Source organism: Hibiscus syriacus, unplaced genomic scaffold, assembly GCF_006381635.1.
Source record: "Hibiscus syriacus cultivar Baekdansim isolate YM2019G1 unplaced genomic scaffold, ASM638163v2 tig00002511_pilon, whole genome shotgun sequence".
Classification (NCBI taxonomy): domain Eukaryota; kingdom Viridiplantae; phylum Streptophyta; class Magnoliopsida; order Malvales; family Malvaceae; genus Hibiscus; species Hibiscus syriacus.
Window position 1 is genome coordinate 5,709,837 of NW_024061932.1, and position 23,727 is coordinate 5,733,563.

At 33.4% G+C, this 23,727-nt stretch overlaps 1 protein-coding gene across 1 annotated transcript; it reads left to right on the forward strand.

The window, feature by feature from the left end:
- Nucleotides 1-17,623: 17,623 nt before the first annotated feature.
- Nucleotides 17,624-22,547, forward strand: LOC120146995 (GTPase-activating protein GYP1-like). The gene is made up of 10 exons (XM_039160474.1): nucleotides 17,624-17,803; nucleotides 18,433-18,589; nucleotides 18,736-18,919; nucleotides 19,010-19,080; nucleotides 19,589-19,726; nucleotides 19,809-19,900; nucleotides 20,410-20,681; nucleotides 20,945-21,030; nucleotides 21,146-21,247; nucleotides 22,198-22,547. The coding sequence occupies exons 1-10, from the start codon at nucleotides 17,715-17,717 to the stop codon at nucleotides 22,357-22,359; spliced, it is 1,353 nt and encodes a 450-aa protein (XP_039016405.1). The 5' UTR covers nucleotides 17,624-17,714; the 3' UTR covers nucleotides 22,360-22,547.
- The last annotated feature ends 1,180 nt before the right edge of the window (nucleotides 22,548-23,727 follow it).

Below are 23,727 nucleotides of genomic sequence, written 5' to 3' on the forward strand. Positions count from 1 at the left end.
TCTAGTCCAAACTTCTTGTATCTTTGACGTACTTAGCTTGATTGATGAAGATGCCATCTTTTCTTTGCTTGATTTGGAGTCTCAAGAAAAATGAGAGCTCCCCCATCATGCTCATCTCGAATTCACTTTGCATTAGCTTAGAAAATTCTTGGCAAAGAACATCATTAGTAGAACCAAATATTATATCATCAACATAAATTTGAACTACTAATAAAATCTTTACCTATGCTTTAAAAACAATGTAGTGTCAACCTTCCATTTTGAAAAACCTTTTTCAATTAAAAAAATTGACAATCTTTTATTCCAAGCTCTAGGAGCTTGTTTTAAACCATAAAGAGCTTTTGTCAATTTAAGAACATGATTTGGAAATTTTGAATCTTCAAAACCATGAGATTGTTCCACATACACTTCTTCTTTTATAAAACCATTTAAAAATGCACTTTTAACATCCATTTGATATGATTTAAATTCATTTAAGCATGCAAATGCTAATAACATTCTAATTGCTTCTATCCTATCTACGGGAGCATATGTTTCATCATAGTCTATGCCTTCTTCTTGAGTATAGCCTTGAGCAACAAGTCTAGCCTTGTTTTTTACTATATTACCACTTTCATCAAGCTTATTCCTAAATACACATCTAGTAACTACAGTAGATTTATTACTAGGCCTTTCAAATAATGTTCATACTTTACTTCTCTTAAATTGATTTAACTCTTCTTGCATAGCCATAATCCAATGTTCATCTTTTAATGCTTCTTTAATATTCTTATACTCAATGCATGAGATAAATGCAACATAATTACATATATTTCTAAGAGAAGATCAAGTTGTTACCCCTTTGGATGGATCACTTATAATCTCACCATCCTTAACATAGTTGTACTCTCTTGGGTAAGATACTTCCCTTTCTTCAATGGTTGGATTCTCGAGAGGATCTTGAGTTTCCTCATCTTTCGTTTCTTCATTTGATGATGGTTCTCCAACATCATCTCCAACGTTATTTATATTTATAATGCCTACATCATCATTCGCACAAGAATCCTTCCTCGGAAGAAGATTATCATCGAAAACAACATGTATAGACTCTTCTACAACTAAAGTTCTTTTATTAAATACTCAATACGCTTTAGAATTTAAGGAATAATCTATAAAAATTATGTTATCCCTTTTAGCATCAAATTTGCCAAGATTGTCTTTACCTTTGTTTAAAACAAAACATTTACATCCAAAATGATGAAAATAGATAATGTTAGTCTTTTTATTTTTAAAAAGTTCATATGGAGTTTTCTTCAAAATAGGCCTAATCATAACTCGATTAATAACATAACAAGCGGTATTTGTGGCTTTCGCCCAAAAATATTTTGGCAAATTATTTTTCACAAAGCATGGTTCTAGCCATTTCCTCGAAAGTTCGATTTTTCCTCTCAACAACTCCATTTTGTTGAGGGGTTCTAGGTGCTGAAAAATTATGGCTAATACCATTAGAATTACAAAACTTAGTAAATCCAAGATTTTCAAATTCAGTTCCATGATCACTCCTAACACTAGTGATAGAGTAACCTTTTTCGTTTTGGATTACTTTTGAAAACGTGATGAAATGTTCTAATGATTCATCTTTAGTACTTAAAAATAGAACCCAAGTATATCTAGAATAATCATCTACCAAGACAAATGCATATTGTTTTCCACCCAAGCTAGTAGTTCTAGTTGGCCCAAAAAGATTTATATGGATCAATTGTAGTACTCTACTAGTTGATACGTCATTAATGGATTTAAAAGAAACTCGCTTTTGTTTTCCTTTAGCACAAGCATCACAGATTTTATCATTATCAAATTTTAGTTTAGGAAACCCTCTAACTAAATCTCCTTAAATTAACCGTTGCAAAACACTCATACTAGCATGTCCTTGTCTCCTATGCCATAACCAACTATCATGCTTATCCTTAGCAACTAGGCATAAATTAGTCATATCTATAGAGTCTAAATGCACTATGTAAATGTTTCTTATTCTATGACCAACAAGCTTAATCCGATTAGACACAATGTCAATGACTTTACAACCATTAATATCAAATATGACATTGAATCCCTTATCACACAATTGACTAATACTCAATAGATTATGCTTTAATCCATTCACATATAAAACATTCTTAATTTGTATGGAAGAGGTATTACCTATAATGCCTATACCTTCAATGTGACCTTTTGAGTTATCACCAAAAGTCACTTCTCCTCTATTTTTGGCGTTGAGCTCTATGAACCGGCTTTTGTCTCCGGTCATGTGTCTTGAGCATCCACTATCAAGGTACCATGAGTTTGAATTTGTTTCCCGTGCCTTGTAGCAATGCTCCTTTTCCTACAAACATAGATTAATTTTTTATTTTTGGTACCCAAATTCTTTTGGGTTCATATTCTAGTTTCCAAAATCCTAGTCCCCTTAGGTATCCATTTGTGTAGGATATCCTTATCTTTAGTAGTAATGAGTTCTTTAGGAACCCATATACTTCTAACGATTTTTCCATTTAAGCTTCGTTGAGGACCTCTATGATTGTAGTTTTTAAAACTTTTTCTAACAAAGCTGGATTTTGAATTTTCTCCATTTTCAAAACATTTTGTTCCAAGTTTATTAAAAGAAGCTTTAAGATCATCAATTTTCTTTTGATGATCATCATTGACCTTTGAAAGTAAATTATGCAAATCAGAAATTTTCTTTTCAAACTCTTCTAGTTTGATTTGCACATTTTTTATTTACTTTCAAGATCATTGTTGGTCTTGGATATGAGATTATTTTCATTTTTCAATTTTAAAATATCATTTTTATATTTAAAAATAGTTTCTCATAATCCGAAGCCAACCCATTATTCCTCTAATAACTCATCATAAGATAAATCATCTAAATCAAATGAGTTAGAGGTTACCTGAGAATCTTCCCCGAATTCCATCAAGCACAAGTTTACTACTTCTTGTTCCTCTTCATCAGAACCTTCTTCATCGCTCCATGTACCACATGAGCCTTGTGTTTTCTTTGATTGACCCTTTTTCTTCAATTGTGGGCAATCATATTTGACATGCCCCGGTTTTTTGCATTCATAACAAATGATTGAGTCATTCTCTTTTGGTTCATTTTTGAAGCCTTCATTTTGTTTGAATTTTCTTCCTCGGTTAGGCCTCATCATTTTTTCTGAACCGTTTGGCAAACAATGCCATTTCCTTGTCATCGTTATCTTCATCCGAATCACTCTCATCTTTTGTATTTGAGAGCAACTCCAATGTTTTTCTTCTCCTTCTCCTTTGGTGTCTTGTCAATCTTATCGAGGTTCACCTCATCTTCAAGCATCATTTCATGAGTGAGAAGGGAACCAATTAGCTCTTCAAGGGTTAAAGACTTTAGGTTCTTAACCTCGATGATTGTCGTCTTCTTTGATTGCCATGATTTTGGAAGTGAGTAAACTAACTTCCTCACAAGTTTTTTATTTGGAATGATCTCTCCATATGATTTGAGACCATTGACAATCGTTAAAAATCTATCTGTCAAGCTTTGATATCTTCATTTGGTTCATCCTGAAATTTTCATAGCTATGTGTTAGAAGACTAATTTTATATTCTTTTACCTCGTTGATGCCTTCATGAGTGACATGTAGTTTATCTCATATTTCTTTGGCGGTTGTACAAGTTGAAACTCTTCCATATTCATCTGATCCAAGAGCACAAAATAAGATATGGATGGCTTTGGAGTTGAGCTGGAACATTCTTGTCTCTCCTTCACTATAAATCTTGGATGAGTGAGAGGCTTGATATATCCGTCTTCTACAACATTTCATGCTCCCATGTCATTTGTTTGAATGAAATGCATCATCATATTCTTCCAATAGGCATAGTTAGCTCCATTGAAGAAAGAAGGCTTCTTGACGGGCATCGAATCGAGACCGGAGTCAAAATTTGAAGTGGAGGCCATTGATGACTTGATTATCGATGTAACTCTTCTCGAATCGACTCAAGAGGCGATTAAACCTTCAAATAAGTGAGGCTCTTATACCAATTGTTGAGTTAATCGATTGACGGAATAGGCCTAGAGGGGGTGAATTGGCAATTAAAATTTTGGTGGAAGCTTTTGCAGAAAATTGAAAGTAATTGCACAACGATTTAGAGTGGTTCGACTTTCTCAACCAAAGTCTACGTTCACTATCTTAGCTATCCACACTAAGGATTTTCCAACAAATTCACTAATTTGCTCTTTATTTTGATACCAAAGAGATAACCTTACAATTCCCTCAAGAATAAACCCCAATTCTTGAGAACACTCTTTCTCAAAGAGAAGATTACAAATTTGCAAACTTAATGAAAAACCTCACAATGTAAATGTGTTTGCACAATTCTAGAATAAAGAAAAGAACACTCAAGAATGAATAAAATTGAGTACAAGTAGTGTTCTTGAAAGTAAAATGAATATTGAATGAAAAATAGGCTTGAAATACTCAAACTTGAGGTTTGATGCTTTCTCTTTGATTCTCTCTTAATTCTTGATTCTTGTTGTTTCTTGTTGTTGATCAATGGCTTCTAAGCTTGTTTAAATACTCCTTCAATTGATTCTGAATGTTGGGGATGATTAGTGGAGTCAATAGATTCGTTTAAGTGTGAAAAATTAATAAAACAATTAGGAGCGTCTGGTGCATCAATGCATAAGGCTAGTGCATCGGTACACTATGTGTAAAATTCAAATATTTCGACCGTTTGACCCTTAGTGCATCGGTGCACTAAGAGTGCACCGATGCATAAAGTGCATTCGATGTTTGAAAATAGCCTGAGTGCATCGATGCATAAAATACATTCGATGCTTTCATAAAAACCTGAGTGCATCGATGCATGGTATGTGCATCGATGCATAAAATGCATTCGATGTTCAATTTATTCAATGGTGCATCGATGCATGGATTGGTGCATCGGTACACTCTTTTGAAAAAGTGATTTTAGGCTCGTTTTTTGTTCGAAATACTATGTGAAAATTGTTTCAAAAATATTTTAAGATTAAAACACAATTTTACACTTTAATAAGGATTGAATTTGATCTTTGAAAGGCTTGGAGTAATATTTTGATATTCGAGTAATTAAATCGAATATACTAAGAAAATCATTTGTAAAATCTTAAAATTCATTTATACTTAATTTGTTATATCGAAACATCAAAATGTTTTCAACAGCTTTCTTCTGTTCTTGGGTACTCTACTCCTTCTTCTTCTTACTTGGAGAAGAGTAGCCATTCTCGACATCTCCCATGATCAAGATCATTGGATTATATGAATAACTTCATTAGTTTCTTCTAATGACGATGGTTGGCTCCATTGACGTATGGAGGCTTGTTGATCGATTAGGAGTCTTCCATGTTGAACGAACCGGAGGTGGAAGCCATCTCTTTTTCGGTTGCATTGGGAATCAGTAAAGCTTCTTCGAGGACCATCTCAAGGTTGTTAAACCTTCTAACGAGGCAAGCTCTGATACCAATTATTGGAATTTATGAAGAGGCACAAATTGATAATTGAAAAAGTGCAAAGGGGGTTAATTTATACAAAAGAGTTTAGGGAATAAGGAGAGCACAAGATAGAAAGATTTAGCACAAATATTTAACGTGGTTCGACTTCAAAACCAAGTCTACATCCACTACCTTAGCTCCTCACTAAGGATTTTCTAACAAATTCACTAATTTGTTTTTCATTTTTCAAGGATAGAGAGATAACCTTTACACTCCCTAATTTTTCACTTGGCTAAACTATAATCAATCCCCTTTTCAATAAAGAAAAGAAATGTAAACAAGAAAACCTCTCTAAGGTTAGTGTTTACAATTAATTAAAGCTCACAAGAATAAAATATTTATAAAAGAATTAGAATAAAGAGTGAAAAGATTTTCTCTTGTGTTTGATTGCTTGGATAAGTGTTCTAACCCTTCTTCAAGTGTCTTGAACTTGTATTTATATGTTGGAATGTTGTTGTGGTCGTTTCTAGCCGTTAGAGATGGTTTGGAGCCGTTGGGGATCAATTTTCGTGCAAAATAAATATGCCCAGAACAAAGGGTATCGGTACTCCTAAAGGGAGTATCAGTACTACCTTTATTATATTTAAATCAACTAGTCATTACTAGCCGTTGGGGCCTGATGGTATCGATTCTATACCTATGGTATCGATACTACTATACAAAGTAGTATTGGTACCCCTTTAGGTATCGGTATCATTTTTGCATTCTGGAATTTGAGCAATGTTGGTAGTATAGGTACTACCTAGTGAGTATCGATACTTCCCTTACCTTTGGTATTGGTACCCTATGAACATTATCGGTACTGTTCAATTGGTATCGATACTATAAGAACAGTATCGGTACTACTTGTCCAGAAAAACATTTTGTGCTCAATTCCAAGCTTTTAAGGACTTTGAATTATTTTTGAAAACTTTGAAAAGATTCAATTCAAGTCAAAAAACCATTTTGCCTTAAATTTTTATATCAAAATATAGTTCAACAACCTGAAAACCAAACAATACCATGTCAAGGTACTTTAGGATGCTCAACTCGGAGCTTATTCCAAATCATGTTAGTCTTCGATGTATTAGAATCATCACAAGAAAACAAGCACCGAGCTTAAGATTTTCCTAAAGCTCTAACTGGCGTTTGTGGGGATTTTTAACTGCCAAAAATACATATTCCTCAATACATATGCCTTGATCCAATCCGTCCAAAGGGAGAATTTTCCTGCCAAGACACTCTTAATTAGTTGTAAAATACAAGCTTTATCCATCCACCAATGTCCATCAAACCAATCCCTCATTCAGATCTCAACAGATAAGTTTGATTTCAGCTAACTCAGGCATCACCATTGACATTCACGTCCACACCCTTCCAAAAGAGCCGAAAGCATAGTTGTTCAATCATTTTTATCGTGGCTTGATGCAGAACTAATTATTGCACCAATAATTAGAGATACTGAATAAAATAGCCCTGATTAAATGTAAAAGCCCAGCAAAACTTAGGTGACGATTGGCCCAAAGGTTCAGCTTAGCTCTAATCTTGCCAATACATCCAAGGCAATCCTTCTTATTGAGCTTTCTTATTAACAAGGGAACACCCAAGTATCTTACATAGAGTTTCCCCAACTGAAACCCAAATCCTCCCTAACAGCTTCACACTGAACATCAAGAACCCCAACTAAAGATCTTACACTTAGCAGCGTTTAATCTTAAACCATAAACAGTGTAAATTTCTCCAAAACACAATAACACCAATATAGAATCAACATTCCCCCTCCAAAAGATAAGCAGGTCATCAGAAAAACAAATATGGGTTAAGAAAACTTTCTTGCATTTTGGGTGGTAGCTGGAAACCCCTCTAATTGCTGACATATCAAGCATACGAGAATCACGTTCATAGCTAGCACAAAGATATAAGGTGACAAGGGATCACCTTGTCTGATGTCACACTCTCCTTTGAAATAGCCCACGAAACTTCCATTAAGCACAATCGAGTATCTAGGAGTGGCAAAGCATATCTATATACATCCAATAAATTTATCAAGTAACCTCAAAGCATAAAGATCAGTCCTGAAAAACTCCCAATTCAACGAGTCAAATGCTTTCTACAGATCAATCTTCAAAGCACATCTCAAGGAAATATTCTTCCTACCATATCCCCTGACCAACTCCTAAGCAAGAAAAGTGTTGTCGATAATGCTATACCCCTTCACAAATATTATTTGATTGAGAGCAATCATCCTATGAAAAATATATGCTAAACAACTGACCAAAATCGTAGTGATGGTCTTATACACCACCGAGCAGTAGGAGATTAACCCAAAGTCTATAACCACAGTTGGGTTTAGAACTTTAGGGACAAGCACCACATCAATAGCATTAAAAGTTGAAAAAATAGAAGAATTGACAAAGAAGTATGTCATAGCAGTCTTAAAATCTATTCTCACAATAGGCCAAGTCATCTTAAAGAAATAAAAAGAATAACAATCAGGGCTAGGCGTTTTGTCCTTACCTTGCCCCCATATAGCCTTTTATCTCTCATCATATATCTCTTCAAAGAGAGTCAGAAGAATCTCCAAACAAGTCATATTGAAGGAGATCTTTCAACAACCCAACATCATAAATCTGAATATTTTGATCCAAAGCCCCTAACTAATACATAAAAAACCTTAACACCTCAGCTGAAATACTCTCAAAAGACTCAGGTTTGTTGCCATTATTATCCTGAAGGACTCTGATAGTATTGCACTTTCTAACAACAACCATATAATGAAAAAAAATGAGTACTTTGATCCTCTTCTTGTAACCAATTCACCTTAGCTTTATGCTTGTAGAAAAACAACTCAACACCCTCCAAAACATGAAACTCATGCTGAGCTTTAATCTCACATTCAATATTATCACCAACTCTACTAGAAGTCAAGTTCCTAATCTGAAGCCTAATAAGCTCATCACTTTTCTGCATGACTTTCCCATAAATATCATTAAATTGACTTTGATTCAACACCTTGAGACTACTTTTCAACCTCTTCAACTTTTGAATAGGACCTGAAGAAGGTCACAACTCAAAGGTACCTACCAAGACTCTCTAACAATGTCAAGAAAATCTAGATAATGGACCCAGAAATTAAAGAACTTGAAAGGTTTGGGCCTATTAATAGGGGTTTTCTTGTATAACCATAATAGACCAGGATAGTGATCAAAATCACCAGGGGCCATCAACTCAACAAAAGACTCTAGAAAATCACTAATTCATCTAGGATTTATGAGGACGCGATCCAACTTGCAAGCCAAATAAGTCTCGTGTTGCTTATTGGACCATGTAAAGAGATGACCATATTATAAATTATCAGCTAAGCCCAAATCCTCTACACAACTTTGAAAGTCCCTAATGTCTGAATTAGTGAAAGCACTAAGGGAATCAGAACTCTCAGCAAAACTCAAAATGACATTGAAATCACCTCTAATTACCCATGTCATAACCCTAATCCCATTTTCTATAATCCTCAACTGATGCCAGAGTTACTTACGAACATTGCTCTTATTAGATACATACACAGCAGTGGTTATAAAGTCATGACCACCAAAGGAACCTTTAATGGAAACAACTTGATTGGTCACTTGGTAGACAGAAAACACAAGACATTTCCTCCAAATGACCTAGATTCTACCATTAAAAACATGATCATAATTAAAAAAAATCCCAATAAGAAAAATTCTTTGTAAAATACCAATAGATTTATCATTTTTCACCCTAGTTTCCAAGAGACACAAAACATCAGCTTGACAACTATTAATTCTACGTAGAACTTTTATCGGAGTGTGATTGAGTCCTCTAACATTCCAATAATCATAATAAAGATGATGATGAAGCCCCGTCTTCAGCACTAAAACCATCAACAAATTTCTTTGATTTGTCTAAATGCTTCTTCTTTTTAATTTTAAGTTATGCACTAACTTAGCCACACCAAGAGAGTTTCACTAGGCTTACTACCAGAATTGATACTAATTCATGACTATTTCAGGGTCAATAGAATTAAAACCTCAAACTTATTTTTCGATCCACCCAAAATAGCTCTGCCACCTTATCCTTTGCAAGCCTACCTCTCCCCCTTATAGGACGAAAGCCTTGCGTTGCATCAGTATTCTCCTTTCCTACAACCTGATCTTTAATAGGAACATAACTTTTCTCAGTAGCAACTACTTGCCCAACACCCAGTGCATCATCTCAACACTGTCATCCTTCGGAGTAGCATTCACAACCTTACCATTACTAGTAGCCTCACCTAGCACTACATCAATATTTTTCTTTCCTGTAGCCTTAACAGGAACACAACTCTGCTCAACAGCCATTGCTTGCCCAACATCCATCTTATCACCATTCTCAACATTGTCATCCTTTAGAGTAGCAATCATAACCCCACAATTACTAGTAGTCTCAATTGTGCTTGCAGCAGCAGCCACAATCCCACTAGTATCATCACTTTTACCCTTAGCAGATGCTTTTACTTTCCAAATATGCTCAACTCTTTTACCCTAAGGGTAATTTAATCACATGCCCAAATCGGCCATAATCAGCATAAAATAAAGGCATCCATGGAACAAAGATTTTAACCCTAACAACAGATCCATCATACAACATAACATCAACATGCTATGGTAATTTATAGCCACTAACAACTTCAACGCAAACCCTAGCATATTCAAGACGCTCTCTAAATACAGTTATGGAATCCATGTGTAAAGGCTTGTCTAATGCACTCACAATATAGCTAAGTCCATTTTTTCGAAAACAACTCCAAAGGGACATTGAAAAGTTGTACCCAAACATGCATATATACCAAATTAAAACTAACTCCTTTAGGTTTGTCTCCCATTTTCTAAGAAAAACAGGCTTATGATGCACATGCCAGGGACCATTCTCTAAAATCTAGTCCATGATAGTTGAATTAACGAATGAAAAACAAATATATTTGAACCTGCTAAGCTAACCTTAAGTAGAGAGAATTCCCCCCACAAGCTCAGTTATCTTCTGAAGAGAGCCAAAATTAGAAGTCGAACCCAAAAATTGGCCCACTCTGAGACCCTTTCCTCAAACACACTACGAGGTGGTTTGATCACAACCAAACCCTCAATCTCTTACAATGAAAAAAATCAAGCTTTTGCTTATCCACTGCCATAAACAACTTCCTCAACTGAGTAGTTACCCCATCAGACATTACCCAAAAAAGGCACAAAAGAATCATAACAATAAGAACAAGAACGAAAAAAACAAGAAGAAGAAAATGATGTCGCCTTCAATCATCATTAGACCAGTGATAACTCCATAAAAAGCTATATTTAAGGCCTTTTTACTTAAGATTGATTGTCTTAAGGCACATTTAGGACCATATAGATGTAATTATAACCACTACAACTTCAACACAAACCCTAGCATATTCAAGACGCTCTCTAAATGCAGTTATGGAATCCATGTGTAACATCCTCAATATCGGGTTAGTGACTAGATTATAAAATTTCAAAAACTGGTGATTAAAGTTGGATAATTGAATATTTCAATGACTGATTGGAAATATTTTATAAAGGTTGCTTAGTAATTATTGAATGAATTAAGGGGTAAAATGGTCATTTGACAAGGAATATTTTTTATTTTCCTTTATAAGATAAGGGAACCACGTGGAAAAGGAGAGATTTCTCTAGAGCTTTCTTCTTCTCCAGCCATGAGCTTCAATAGCAAAGATATCGATCGAGAGCAACGTCTAGGCAAGTTGACAAGAAATAGGCATCGAGATAAGATAAGAAAGCGGTAAGGACTAGTGAGGTCAGGTGAGTGCATCTTATTTCATAGGATGATATGGAAATTTGACTTGCGATTTCCGATAGTATAGTACATGAAGTTGTGATTACAAGTATGTGATTAATATGAAATGTATGTATGCTTGATTGTATGAGTGTATATGTGCTATGTGATCTATGTGAATATATGGTTATGGAATAAAGTATGTAATAATAGGAGAATATGATTAATTATGAGAATTAGTATAATAGAGTTATAGAATTTCAAGAGAATTAAAGAAACTAAATAAGATTGAATCATAGAATGAAATGAGAATAGTATATCAATTAGGAACTTAAATATAAAATAATGATATGAACATATAAGATAAGTTATATGATAAAGATCTGTAGAGCTATATAAGAGTACATGATATATGTGAAAACATGATAATATGATATAAGTTAAGTTATATGATACTAAGTTATGAAACTATATGAAAAAGTATGAACTATATGATATAACATGGTGAACATATAAGAAAAGATATAAGAATGTTATTTGAGCTACTTGATAATAAGTCATAAGATTACATGCATATGTAATATATGTTATAAGATAAGAAAATATGTGCTTACATGTATATGAGAATATATATATATATATATAAGAATAAGAATTAAGCCAGATGATATGTAATTATGAAAATGTGACATGAGTTATACTATAATAAGCTATGTGATTAAATGAGAAACGATATAAGTTCTATGAGTACCTGTATAAGTGATGTGATTACATGATCATAAAAGATAAGAAAAATGATGTGAAAGATATGATAAAAGCTATGAGTATATGAGATATGACTATGTGAATATGTGAAACGATGTAAAAGAGAATGCCCATGTTAAGTGTTAGGAGAGCTAGAGGTATAGTTGGCATGCCAAGAGTCGAGGGTTACCTATGTCTTTCGAGACATATGGATAGTTTACTTATGTCCTTCGGGACTTGGACAGGATTACCTATGTCCTTCAGGACATATGGACAACTACCTATGTTTTTCGGAATATATGGATAGGTCATTCGGGATATATATTTTATATGTCACTTAGTGGATTTTATATGAGCTGTGGTGACAGCATATGTGTGCACAACCTCATAGTACTTGCATAACTTTAGTTCTCACATGTGTACATGGGCTAACCAAAAAGATAATAATAAACATACTACATGTGACATATAGATTTTTTTGTGATATGAATTGTATTACATGATTTATATGATGATGGATGTATGATATGACATGGTGTGTATGAAAATAATGGACAAGACCACGTGATTAAAGGAATGAATGAAAATCAATATTGATAACAATAAAGATAGGAATAATGATAAGGATATTATATATTTATATGTGTGCAAGTGTTATATGAATTATTATGTGAATCTGTATGATAGTAGTAATTTTTTAAAGATTGTGTTGTGTCACAATATATGTAAATGCATTTGTGAATTAGTGTAGTTTATATTGGGTTTTTTTATATGCCTCACTAAGTCCACGATTTAGTGTGTGAGTGTTTCACACGCAGGTTTTGAAGAGTTATGGATCGATGGGAAGCAAGACAGGTCAGTTCTCCTTATCGAAGGTCAGATCAAAAGAGAAATGAATAATATGTATTTTAGTATATAAAAATCTAGTTGGCATGTATTTAAAAGAATAAATTATATAAGCTCTGAACAGTTTTGTAAACGTTTTGAATAGTTATATGTAAACCATTTAATATTCTTTAAATTAACTTTAAATATTTCTCTATTTTAAATAAGAAAATGGTTTGAAAAGTCAATGTAATATTCCTGACTCGTATCTGGGTCAGATACGGGTTAGGGGTGTTACACTATGTGTAAAGGCTTGTCTACTGCACTCGCAATATAACTAAGTCCCTTTTTTCGAAAACAACTCCAAAGGGACATTAATAAGTTGTACCCAAACATACATATACACCAAATTAAAACTCAATTCCTTTAGGTTTGTCTACCATTTTCTAAGAAAAACAGGCTTATGATGCACATGCAGGGACCATTCTCTAAAATTCAGTCCATGACAGTTGGATTAACAAATGAAAAAACAAATATATTTGAGCCTGCTAAGCTAACCTTAAGTGGAGAGGATTCCCACCACAAGCTCAATTATCTTCTGAAGAGAGCCAAAATTATAAGTCAAGCCCAAAAATTGGCCCACTCTGAGACCCCTTCCTCAAACACAGTACGAGGTGGTTTGATCACAACCAAACCCTTAATCTCTGACAACAACAAAAATCAAGCTCTTGCTCATCCACCGCAATAGACAACTTTCTCAACTGAGTAGTTAACTCATCATACATTACCCAACAAAGGCACAAAAGAATCGAAACAATAAGAACAAGAACGAAAAAAATAAGAAGAAGAAAATGATGTCGCCTTCAATCGCCATTAGACTAGTGATAACTCCATAAAAATGCTATATTAGGGCCTTTTACTTAAGTTATTGATTGTCTTAAGGAACATTTAGGACCATATAGATGCATTTAGGATCATGTAGTTGCATGTGGTGGATTTAATTTGCCGTGACATATTGGTGCCGCTTTAAGAGAAAGGTTGTGTCTGACTGATATGTGCATATCATAAAGAAAAAGAGTGAGAGGAGAATTACCGTGGCAAACTGATATGCTGAAGCAAAATGAAAATTTCATGGTAGCTAGGATGACATTTCTTGGCGCAGAAAAATATAAAAAAGAGTTGAATATATTTTTATAAAAGAGTCAGTTGTCCAACCATCACGTGATTCCTGCTGCTTGCCACCTATGAGGGGACCAATACTACTTCTGTACTCCCTTTTCACGTGTAAGGGATGTACCTTATTATATCATTGTCATTTTGGCATAAAACCCTAGGTATATTCCTTTGGTATAAAAATATTAAGACATCACAAAAGGAGGAGATCATATTCTTGGGAGAAAAATAAGCTGAACAGAGGAGAGAGGCAGTAGCAAGCTTCTAACTTTCTTTCTTTTTCTCATTCATTTCGTGGTGTTCCTCCATTTTCAAGCTTGAAGGAGTGGCGAGCTAGGTGTACGAGAGGAGCTAGCACCGCTAAGGTGGTTCATGGTGGTCGAGGGAGCTCCGACAACGTGCGTTGGGAGTTTTTCCTCCACCCTTATGCTTTATTTTTATTCATATTTGTTGGTTGTAAGGAATGAACTCAAACCCACCATGAACTAACTTTATTGATGGTGTTTATATGGATGATTAAGTGTTTTTTCTTTAATGGATGATTGATATTTCTATGTTTATTACTTGTTTGCTTATTGTTTTTAATTACTTAGATTGTAGAGCTATGAGAGAACCTTTCTTAAGTATACTACTTAGTGTTCGAGAGAAACTAAGTTAATGATCTTTAGTGATCGAGAGAAACTAAGGAAGATCAACATAGCAATGGGTTTTAGCTGATAACTAGAGCCTAATCCACCAGAGATGAGGTTAGGATTTTAACGACTAAAATGAGTAGTGTTGAATTGATATGTTATATGTTGCTGCTTAGGCCGAGAGGATTTGCTTGGCATTCTCATCTGTCATCCCATGACTAGAGATAGCGTAGACATACTCGTAGTCAACTTTATTGAGCAAGTAAGACATAGAAGTTTAGACCATCCTAACAGAAAACTTAAGATTCCTAAGTGACCCCATCATTCATTCCCGTATAGCTTGTTGTATGAGGATTATCAAGTCATCTTATTTAATTTCCAAGTTATCAATCTATTTTACCTTTGTATTTTCATTTGACTGCACTTTAAATAATTACTTTTTCCACGATATTCTCATTTACCACCCACTCACAATACTATTTCTACCCCATCTATACACATTTGATTTTGCCTTTACATAACCATTTGTGCATACCATTAGCTATACTTAGATAAAGTAGTTTGTTGCTTTGACTTAACTAGTAATCTTCTCTAATCCCTGCGGAGACGATACTCACTCACTCTATATTAATTGTCCGATTGTGTATACTTGCACATATTTTCGTGTAATTTATAGCACTCGCAACTGCGAACCAGCTAATGTGCATAGAGAAAAGACTTAACGTGCCCCATTTTTTATTTTAAAAGATTTTTATAAAATTATAATTTTAAAAAAAATTATAAATTATTATAAATTTTAAACTATACTTAAAATATTAAAATCCATCACAATAAAATTTATTATAATTAAGAGAGTAAATTGAATATTTATTTGACATATTACGTAATAATAAACAATATTAATTATGCGATGATTGCTTAATAATTAATAAAAAATATAATAATTAATTGAACTAATCAAGTTGCCTGATTAAAAAAGTATTATTTTCATAGAATTTTATCTTCGAATATATCTACATGATATATATTATTAATGATTATGAAAGATTCTAAGTAATATTAATTACCAAACTATTAAAAAATAATAATTATTTTATAAATTTTAAAATTTATGATTTACAACTTATTTGAATATAATTTAATTATCTATTTTACGCATGAATAAAAACCTTTTTCAAGAGAATAGTAATTTAGAGAAATCAATAATACAAAAAGGCTTAATACTAAAATAAGTGTATAAATTATTCCTCTTTTTACAAATACGTATTCAAATTATTTTTTGACTCATCCCAGTGTCTAACGTTACAAAAATTACCCATTTAGGTGTCTTGGCCATCAACAATGTTAATTTACTAGTTAAGTGACATGTGTCACAATATGATAATTTTAAAAATTTTATTTAAAATTTTTAAAAAATACATACATACATACATACATACATACATACATACATACATACATACGTACATACGTACATACGTACATACGTACGTACGTACATATATACGTACATACTTAGGTACATACGTACGTACATACGTACGTATATACGTACGTACGTACATACATACATACATATATACATAGTTTTAAAAAAGAAAACACAAATTTTGAAATAAACTCAAAACTTTGAAAACCTTCATTTCAACCCCTAAACCCACACCGGTCGTCGCCTTTTGCCGTCGTTGAAGCTCCACCCGACCTCCCCTCCCCCTAACGACCAAAACTCCTATGAAATCGTGATCGATCGACGACGAATCAATGTTTTATACCTCGCGAACCCTATGATGAAAATCGTGATCTCACACGATTTAGACGGCTAGTCGACAAAAATTACGACGACTTATGAATATGAGGATAACAGGACTACGTTGGTGGTAGTAGATTAAGTTAGTATTTGGGATTTGGGATTGTTTTATAATATATAAAAGTTAATGTTTTTTATAAATATCATAATACTTTTAATTTTTTTTCAATTCAATGAAAAAAGATGAGAGATGGATTAATATCAGTGTTATCAAAATTGGATTGGACTGGCCGGGTTCGACCGGTTGAACCGGGAACTGATTGCCTATCCGTCTGGTCAGCCTCCAAACGAGTTTTGCAATGAACCGGTAGAATCGTTGGGAACCAACAAAATCGATGTGAACTGACGATTCACATGGTTTTTTTTTTTTTTAAATTAAACCAAACGACATCGTTGTTATTATTTTTTGTTATTTTTTTTGATCTGGTTTAAGCAATTTTCACGATGTTTATTTTAGCTATATAATTATTTATTATTTAATATGTTTTACACTTTTACTTTTAATTGTTAAGTATTGTTTGAGAATTTAAATTTAATTTGTATTTATTTATCATATTGTTAGGCGATGAAGAGTTTGATGATGTGGACTTTCAATTCAAAGTGATGCTGAAGTTTCAAGTTCAAAGTGATACTATGAAGTTTCAAGTTCAAAGTGGTGATGGTGGTGGTAGTTCAACTAATGAATAAGCTTTTCCCAATATTTGGAATTTGAGAGAATAAATTTCAATGAATATTATGATGATTGACTTGTCAATTATCAATTAGTACCTTTTTATTTAATTGTTGATGAATTTCATTAGATATTGACCTTAAATATTATGTTGTAGTTGTTGAATCATTTTGTTTCACTTGATATTATGATATTTAACGTATATATTATGACTTGTGATTTTTATACCTTTAAATATTTTGAACTTAAAAAGAGTATTATATATATATATATATATATTAATGTTGTTTGAATATTATGTAAATTTTTAAAAAAATATTATTTATATAAATCAATTCAACCACATTTAACTACGGTTAAATCAGTTAAGGTGTCCGGTTTTAAAACATTGATTAATATAAACAAACTGCGTTTTCAAACTTCTAAAGTAATGATATAATCTTTGTTAGAGCTTCATTTCAAAGGAATAAAAGTGGGTTTTGAAGGAAGAAGAAGGAAAACAACGAGAGAGAGAGAGGCAGAAGAAGCAAGGAATAACACAAAACCATGAGCAACAACGGCCATGGCGGAGAAGATCAGCGTAACAAAGAAAGCCTTGATTCCGGATTCAACCAAACCCTCAAGAATGTCCAAGGGTACCTCTTTTTACCCATTCCAATTTCCCATTACTTTTCTTCCTCTTATTTCTCAATGTTTATTCTAGATTCCCCCTATACTTGTGTTTTTGTCCCTTGGATTTAGATACCCATTTGAAAAATATCTATGGATCATTCGAATTTCAGTCCTGATCTCAGTTCATGTGGAAGCATTTTCCTCTTTAATGAGAAAACTTTGATTTCCCAATTTTCCAGTTAGGTTTGTTGAGTTTGAATTGTGCGATCTGCTTTAAGATTTAAAGACCCTTTTGAGAATGAGAGCCAGATCTCTCAAGTTCTACATGTTGGTATGGCCAATTTCTCCTTCGTTTGGAAGATGGTTCTTCCACCTTTGCACTAAAATTCAATGATCCTCCCTTTCTCTAGAAATGTCTGGTTTTGGTGAATGTTGTAATTTGATCATGTCATTGTTGTTGGAGAATCATATAATCACATTATTTAGAGAAAAAAAAGATACTCCTTTAGCTTGGTTTTTCCAGAGAATAGAAAAGATGGTTATTGAATGTGAGAAATTCATAAAGGTTACTTATGGAACAAAAAACTTTACTAAAATAGTTATTATTTTGGCAGCAAATAATTATTTCTTTTATCATGTGCCTCTTATTAAGGTTGCTTAAAGGTCGCAGTATTCCTGGTAAAGTATTATTGACCAGAAGACCAGAGCCACTTGATGATTCAGGCTTACAAGAACAATCTCCCAGTTATCAAAGAAGCTTCTCACAGAATGATGCTGGCACAAGTGATGACATGGATAAGACTGTAGAGGTGAGGTTTAGAATGAATATCTATAGCATGTGCTATTCATTCTTTTTACTAAAATACTGAAAAATGATTTATTCTTTTACTAGTTTGACTTTAGAGTTCTTTTAAAAGTCTGGTATTCTTAACTGAAAAACATTGGTTTCATTTAGGGAGGGGTCAGAAATACAAATAACTCAGATGGTAATACAACTGTTAATAAGTCAAGATGTTCATATTCGAAGACTGAGAATGCTGCCAATGAAGTTCAGAACTCTACAATGGGCACAAGAGCTACAGATTCTGCCAGGGTTACAAAGTTCTCTAGAGAGCTCTTAGGACAAACGGTCATTTTAGGTACCATATATACTTTGTTGCTTCGAGAATGATTTCAGAATATATATATATGGTCGTAGTGTTGATTTGATTAGTATGTCTCTTTTGCAGAGAGATTACGTGAGTTATCTTGGAGTGGTGTTCCACCTTACATGCGTCCTAATGTATGGAGACTTCTGTTGGTAAGCTCAGAACTATCAGTTTTAGGCATTAGGTGGACTTGAAATCTATGAATCAATTCATTATTCTTCTTTTCTTTAAATGCTGTGTTTTTTTATTTAATGTGAAGTAATAATTTTTTATTTTATGTAAAGTAATGATTTTTTGTTATTTGCTGCCACATTTAATATGTTATAGCTGCTGCATTCCTAGTCTAATGATTTGTTTCCACCTAATGGTGCCATGGTACTATGCTCTGTGTTTAGCATCAATATATCTTTTTTAGGAGTTATTTATTATTTGGTTTTAGTTTGTTCCAAATGCAATTTCCTAAGGAGGTTGAACTTATCTTTGATTTTTTTGGCTTTTTATTCCAATTAATGGAACCAATGAAGCCATTTTTTAGATGAAAAAAATCTGCATGTCTCATATTTAATATCCTTGGTTAACTAATTTTCTATCAGATGGATATAGATTGTCTTTATGAAATAAATTTGGTTACTCATTTGAAATTGTATGAACTAACAACAGGGATATGCGCCATCTAATTCAGATAGAAGGGAGGGAGCTCTAAGGAGGAAACGTATTGAGTATCTTGATTGTGTTGCTCAATTTTATGACATTCCTGATACTGAACGGTCAGCTGATGAAATTAGTATGCTTCGTCAGGTACCTTTATCCCTGATTTAATTCTCAAATTTGATTGTTAGCCTTCTCTGTCTGATTTAACATTGTTTATTCTGTTTGTTAGATTGCTGTTGATTGTCCTAGGACAGTACCTGATATTGCTTTCTTTCAGCAAGCTCAAGTTCAAAAATCCTTGGCCCGCATTCTTTATACATGGTAAGATTCTATTTGAGTTGGTTAATTCACATTTATTGATGGCTTTCTTATGCAAAACTCAATATTTTTTTAAAAAAAATGTAGAACATCGGTTTTTAATAATGAAATGCTTGATTATATAAACCTGTTCAACCGCTAAAAGACCGAGCTGGATGGTAAAATACTGGTTTTCCATTTATTTTTAATTTATGAGATATGTACTTTTATTCTTGTAGTTTATAATAAGATGTTAATATTAATCTGAATGATTTTTTTTTGTTAGTGATTAACTGATTTTATAGTTTATTTTACATTAAATTAAGTTTTTAAAGAGTCTAAACATTAAAAACTCGAGAAAACAATGAATTGCCTGGTTGGACAACAGGACGAGTTGAACTGGGAACAGAGATATGGCCGATTCAGCCTCTGGTCTATTTTTTTAATATAATTTACGTTTTCTTAAAAGCAACTTTTGAGATACTGGTGATGTTTTAGGGGTAACTGATGCTGCTCTTCAACTTCATGTTCAGGGCCATTCGACATCCTGCAAGTGGATATGTGCAGGGTATAAATGATCTTGTAACACCCTTTCTAGTTGTCTTCTTATCTGAGTACTTAGAAGGGAGCATAGATAGTTGGTCAGTGTCTGCTATACCTTCTGAAAAGATATCCGAGCTAGAAGCTGATTGCTATTGGTGCTTATCAAAGTTGCTTGATGGCATGCAAGATCATTACACATTTGCTCAACCGGGAATTCAGAGGCTTGTATTTAAGCTGAAGGAATTGGTTAGGCGCATTGATGGTAAGCCCTATAGAGGCCTTTCAGTTCTCTCCCTAAAATTGCTCTTTTTATGAGTAAACTCTATAGGCGTATTGATGGTAAACTCTGTGCGAGTACTTTTTTTTTTAGGGTTGTGATGGAAAGAAAGATGTTATGTCCCTATGTATTATTCCTCCATATAATGTGCTTGCAATTTCCTTTATTGACATGAATTTTTGTTTATGTTTTCATGTTCTAATTTCATCTCTGTCTTATTGATTTCTTTGTTCTTTAACCTGTACCAGAACCTGTTTCTAGACATATGGAGGAACAAGGACTTGAATATCTTCAATTTGCTTTTCGCTGGTTCAACTGTTTGCTTATACGAGAGGTAAGGTTTCAACTTGCTACCCATATTCATTGGTTTATCCCGCATTTCAAATATTTTTTATTTTTGATTTACAAAATGCTCGAACTTCTATTTATTTATTTTGATTGTTTAATAGATCCCTTTTCATCTGGTAACCCGTCTATGGGACACGTATCTTGCTGAAGGAGATGCACTGCCAGATTTCCTCGTCTACATATTTGCCAGTTTTCTTCTAACTGTGAGCACTCTAGCTTCCTTTGTGCTGATCGATTTTACTAGCTTTCATCTCTGACTGCTTGTTTGCAACCTTAAGGAGATGTAGCTTTGGTAATTGTTCAATTAAAGAGATGTTTGTCTTTGTGTGTGTTCTTTCTTTTCCTTATCTAAAAGAGAAATAATCTCCATTTCTTATGTCAAAAAGATAATGATTGCTTATGTTCTCCTACTCTTTAATTTTTCTTAAAGTACCAATGTTCAACACGTCAAATATATCTGATGCATATCTAGACATGGGTACGAGTATGTCCAAAGACCTTCGAAATATATGAAAACAACAGAGAAAAAAATGAACATATCCATATCAGACACACACCCTAGACTGAGTAACATAGATGATGAAAAGGGGTAGGATGTTGGATCGAGGACATGAACCTAAAAACGAGCATCTCTTAGAGCTTACTTCATATGCCTTAGAGCTTGCACTCTCATGAATTTATAACATTCAGATTTATCAATGCTTGTTTTCCTAGATTGCTAAGTTAGCCTGTTCATTTGCATCTTTTATGTTAAGGTGTAATGTCCAACTTTGAACTTTTCTCAGAAAGAACAACACTTTGCAACTTTTCCATTTCCTCGTGAAATTTGTTAATGAGCTTTTATGTTACTTGAACTTGGGTGTAGTGTCAGATACGTCCAACACTGGTATGTTCCTTGGTGTGTCATATCCCATTACCCATATCCTAACATGTGTTAGGCATGTACTTCCAGCAAAATGAAGAGCCCCATCAACATAGATGAGCTCTACTTTGTGATTTCTAATCCCTTAGCATTCAACCGCAGTTCTTTTTGTTTTAATGATACTTCGATACTGGACACCTCCTGAAGCAATTTTTTTCATCTTGATTGTTCATGATCATTACAAAACTGGCAAAGCACTAATTGATGAATGCTTTGTTCTGTATGTTTCAGTGGTCAGATGAACTTCTGAAGCTTGACTTCCAGGAGATGGTGATGTTCCTTCAACGCCTTCCAACTCAAAACTGGACATATCAAGAGCTTGAAACAGTACTTTCTAGGGCATACGTATGGCACAGTATGTTTAACAAGTCTCCCAGCCACTTAGCTAGTTGAACTTAAATTTTGTGTTATTTATCCGATTTCTCTCCCTTTTAAATTCTCATTGTTTGTTGGTCAAAGTGATTCAGAGAGCAATGTACATGTACTTTTGTTTGTGTTCAAGTAGAGGTCAAGTGTTCCTCCTCGTATTGCAACACCCGGACTTGGGGTTGTTGGAATTAGCATGTGTATATGTCCGACACCGATATATACATGTTTTTCTAGTTTTTTTCCCATTTATTTGACGGGTTCGTATTGAACACAGTTGACGGACAGAAATAACTTTAGGGAAAATTATGAGTCTAGCAACATAGGGTTCACGTAAATGGCATATGTTTGTAATACACATCAACCTTTGAAAGTAAGAACATATTTCCTTGCATTCCAAGTTTTGCATTCTATTAACAGATGTTAAAGAGAATAGTGTTTGTCTATTTGGATTATAGCTAGAAAAACAGTCTATAAATGTATCAAATGACCATTGAAAAGTTGCATAAAAGGAACTCATAAGCTTCAATTATATATATATATAACAAGAACTGTTAAAAATGCTCTAATCAACTCCCTTGTAGAGTATTAGGTTTCAAGCCATCTTATTGTTTTTCATCCATTTTATCCATTTCCCACAGGTGAATCATGTCTGGTTTGTACCATGAAATCTTGACACCATTTCAGCTAAAATCCCATAATTGAAAAGCAATATGAAAATTTATTATTATGCTTTAATTTTAAAGGAAGAAAAGATTCTAGGCTAGATTTGTTGTGTTATAGATATTTTATGATGAAACGAACATTATTTAGAATATAGAAAAAAAATGAATGGGTCTAATAGTTAACGGTTAAAATGAATTGTAAATTTTGGGTCTAATAGTTAACGGTGACGACGATTGATGCCTTTAGATGGTGACAAAAAACAATGGTGGTGAGTGATGGTAGCGATAGAAAACTTGGTTGAATTTAAGAATTTAAATGATATTTTATTTAAAATTTAGGGTTAAAATTATATTTTATCTAAAATTTAGTGTTAAATTAATATTTTATGAAAATTTAGTGATAAAATTAAAAATTAATATCGTAATTAACAATTCAACGACTAAAATATAACGATCAATAACGTAAATGAATTATCGTGGTTGATGACGGAGTTTTGGGAAGATTATTGGACTGATGTCCCTTCACTAAAAATTTCTTTCTCAAGTATATTCAACATTGTTGTTCGGAAGAGGGAAAGTAAAAGATTTTGGATGCGTGGTTAATGGAGAATCGAACTCAGAAGAAATCTTTTTGAATGAGAAATTAGCGTTTCGAACGATTTCTTGACGAAGATAAATAGTGTTGTTTACAATGGCTTGAAACACTGTCTAAGATGGATTGGGTCGTCCG

Coding starts and splice junctions, on each gene's coding strand:
- LOC120146995 (XM_039160474.1), top strand. CDS start 17,715: ATGAGCAACAACGGCCATGGCGGAGAAGATCAGCGTAACAAAGAAAGC. Junction 19,081..19,588: donor ATGTATGGAGACTTCTGTTG/GTAAGCTCAGAA, acceptor AACTAACAACAG/GGATATGCGCCATCTAATTC. Junction 19,727..19,808: donor AAATTAGTATGCTTCGTCAG/GTACCTTTATCC, acceptor TCTGTTTGTTAG/ATTGCTGTTGATTGTCCTAG.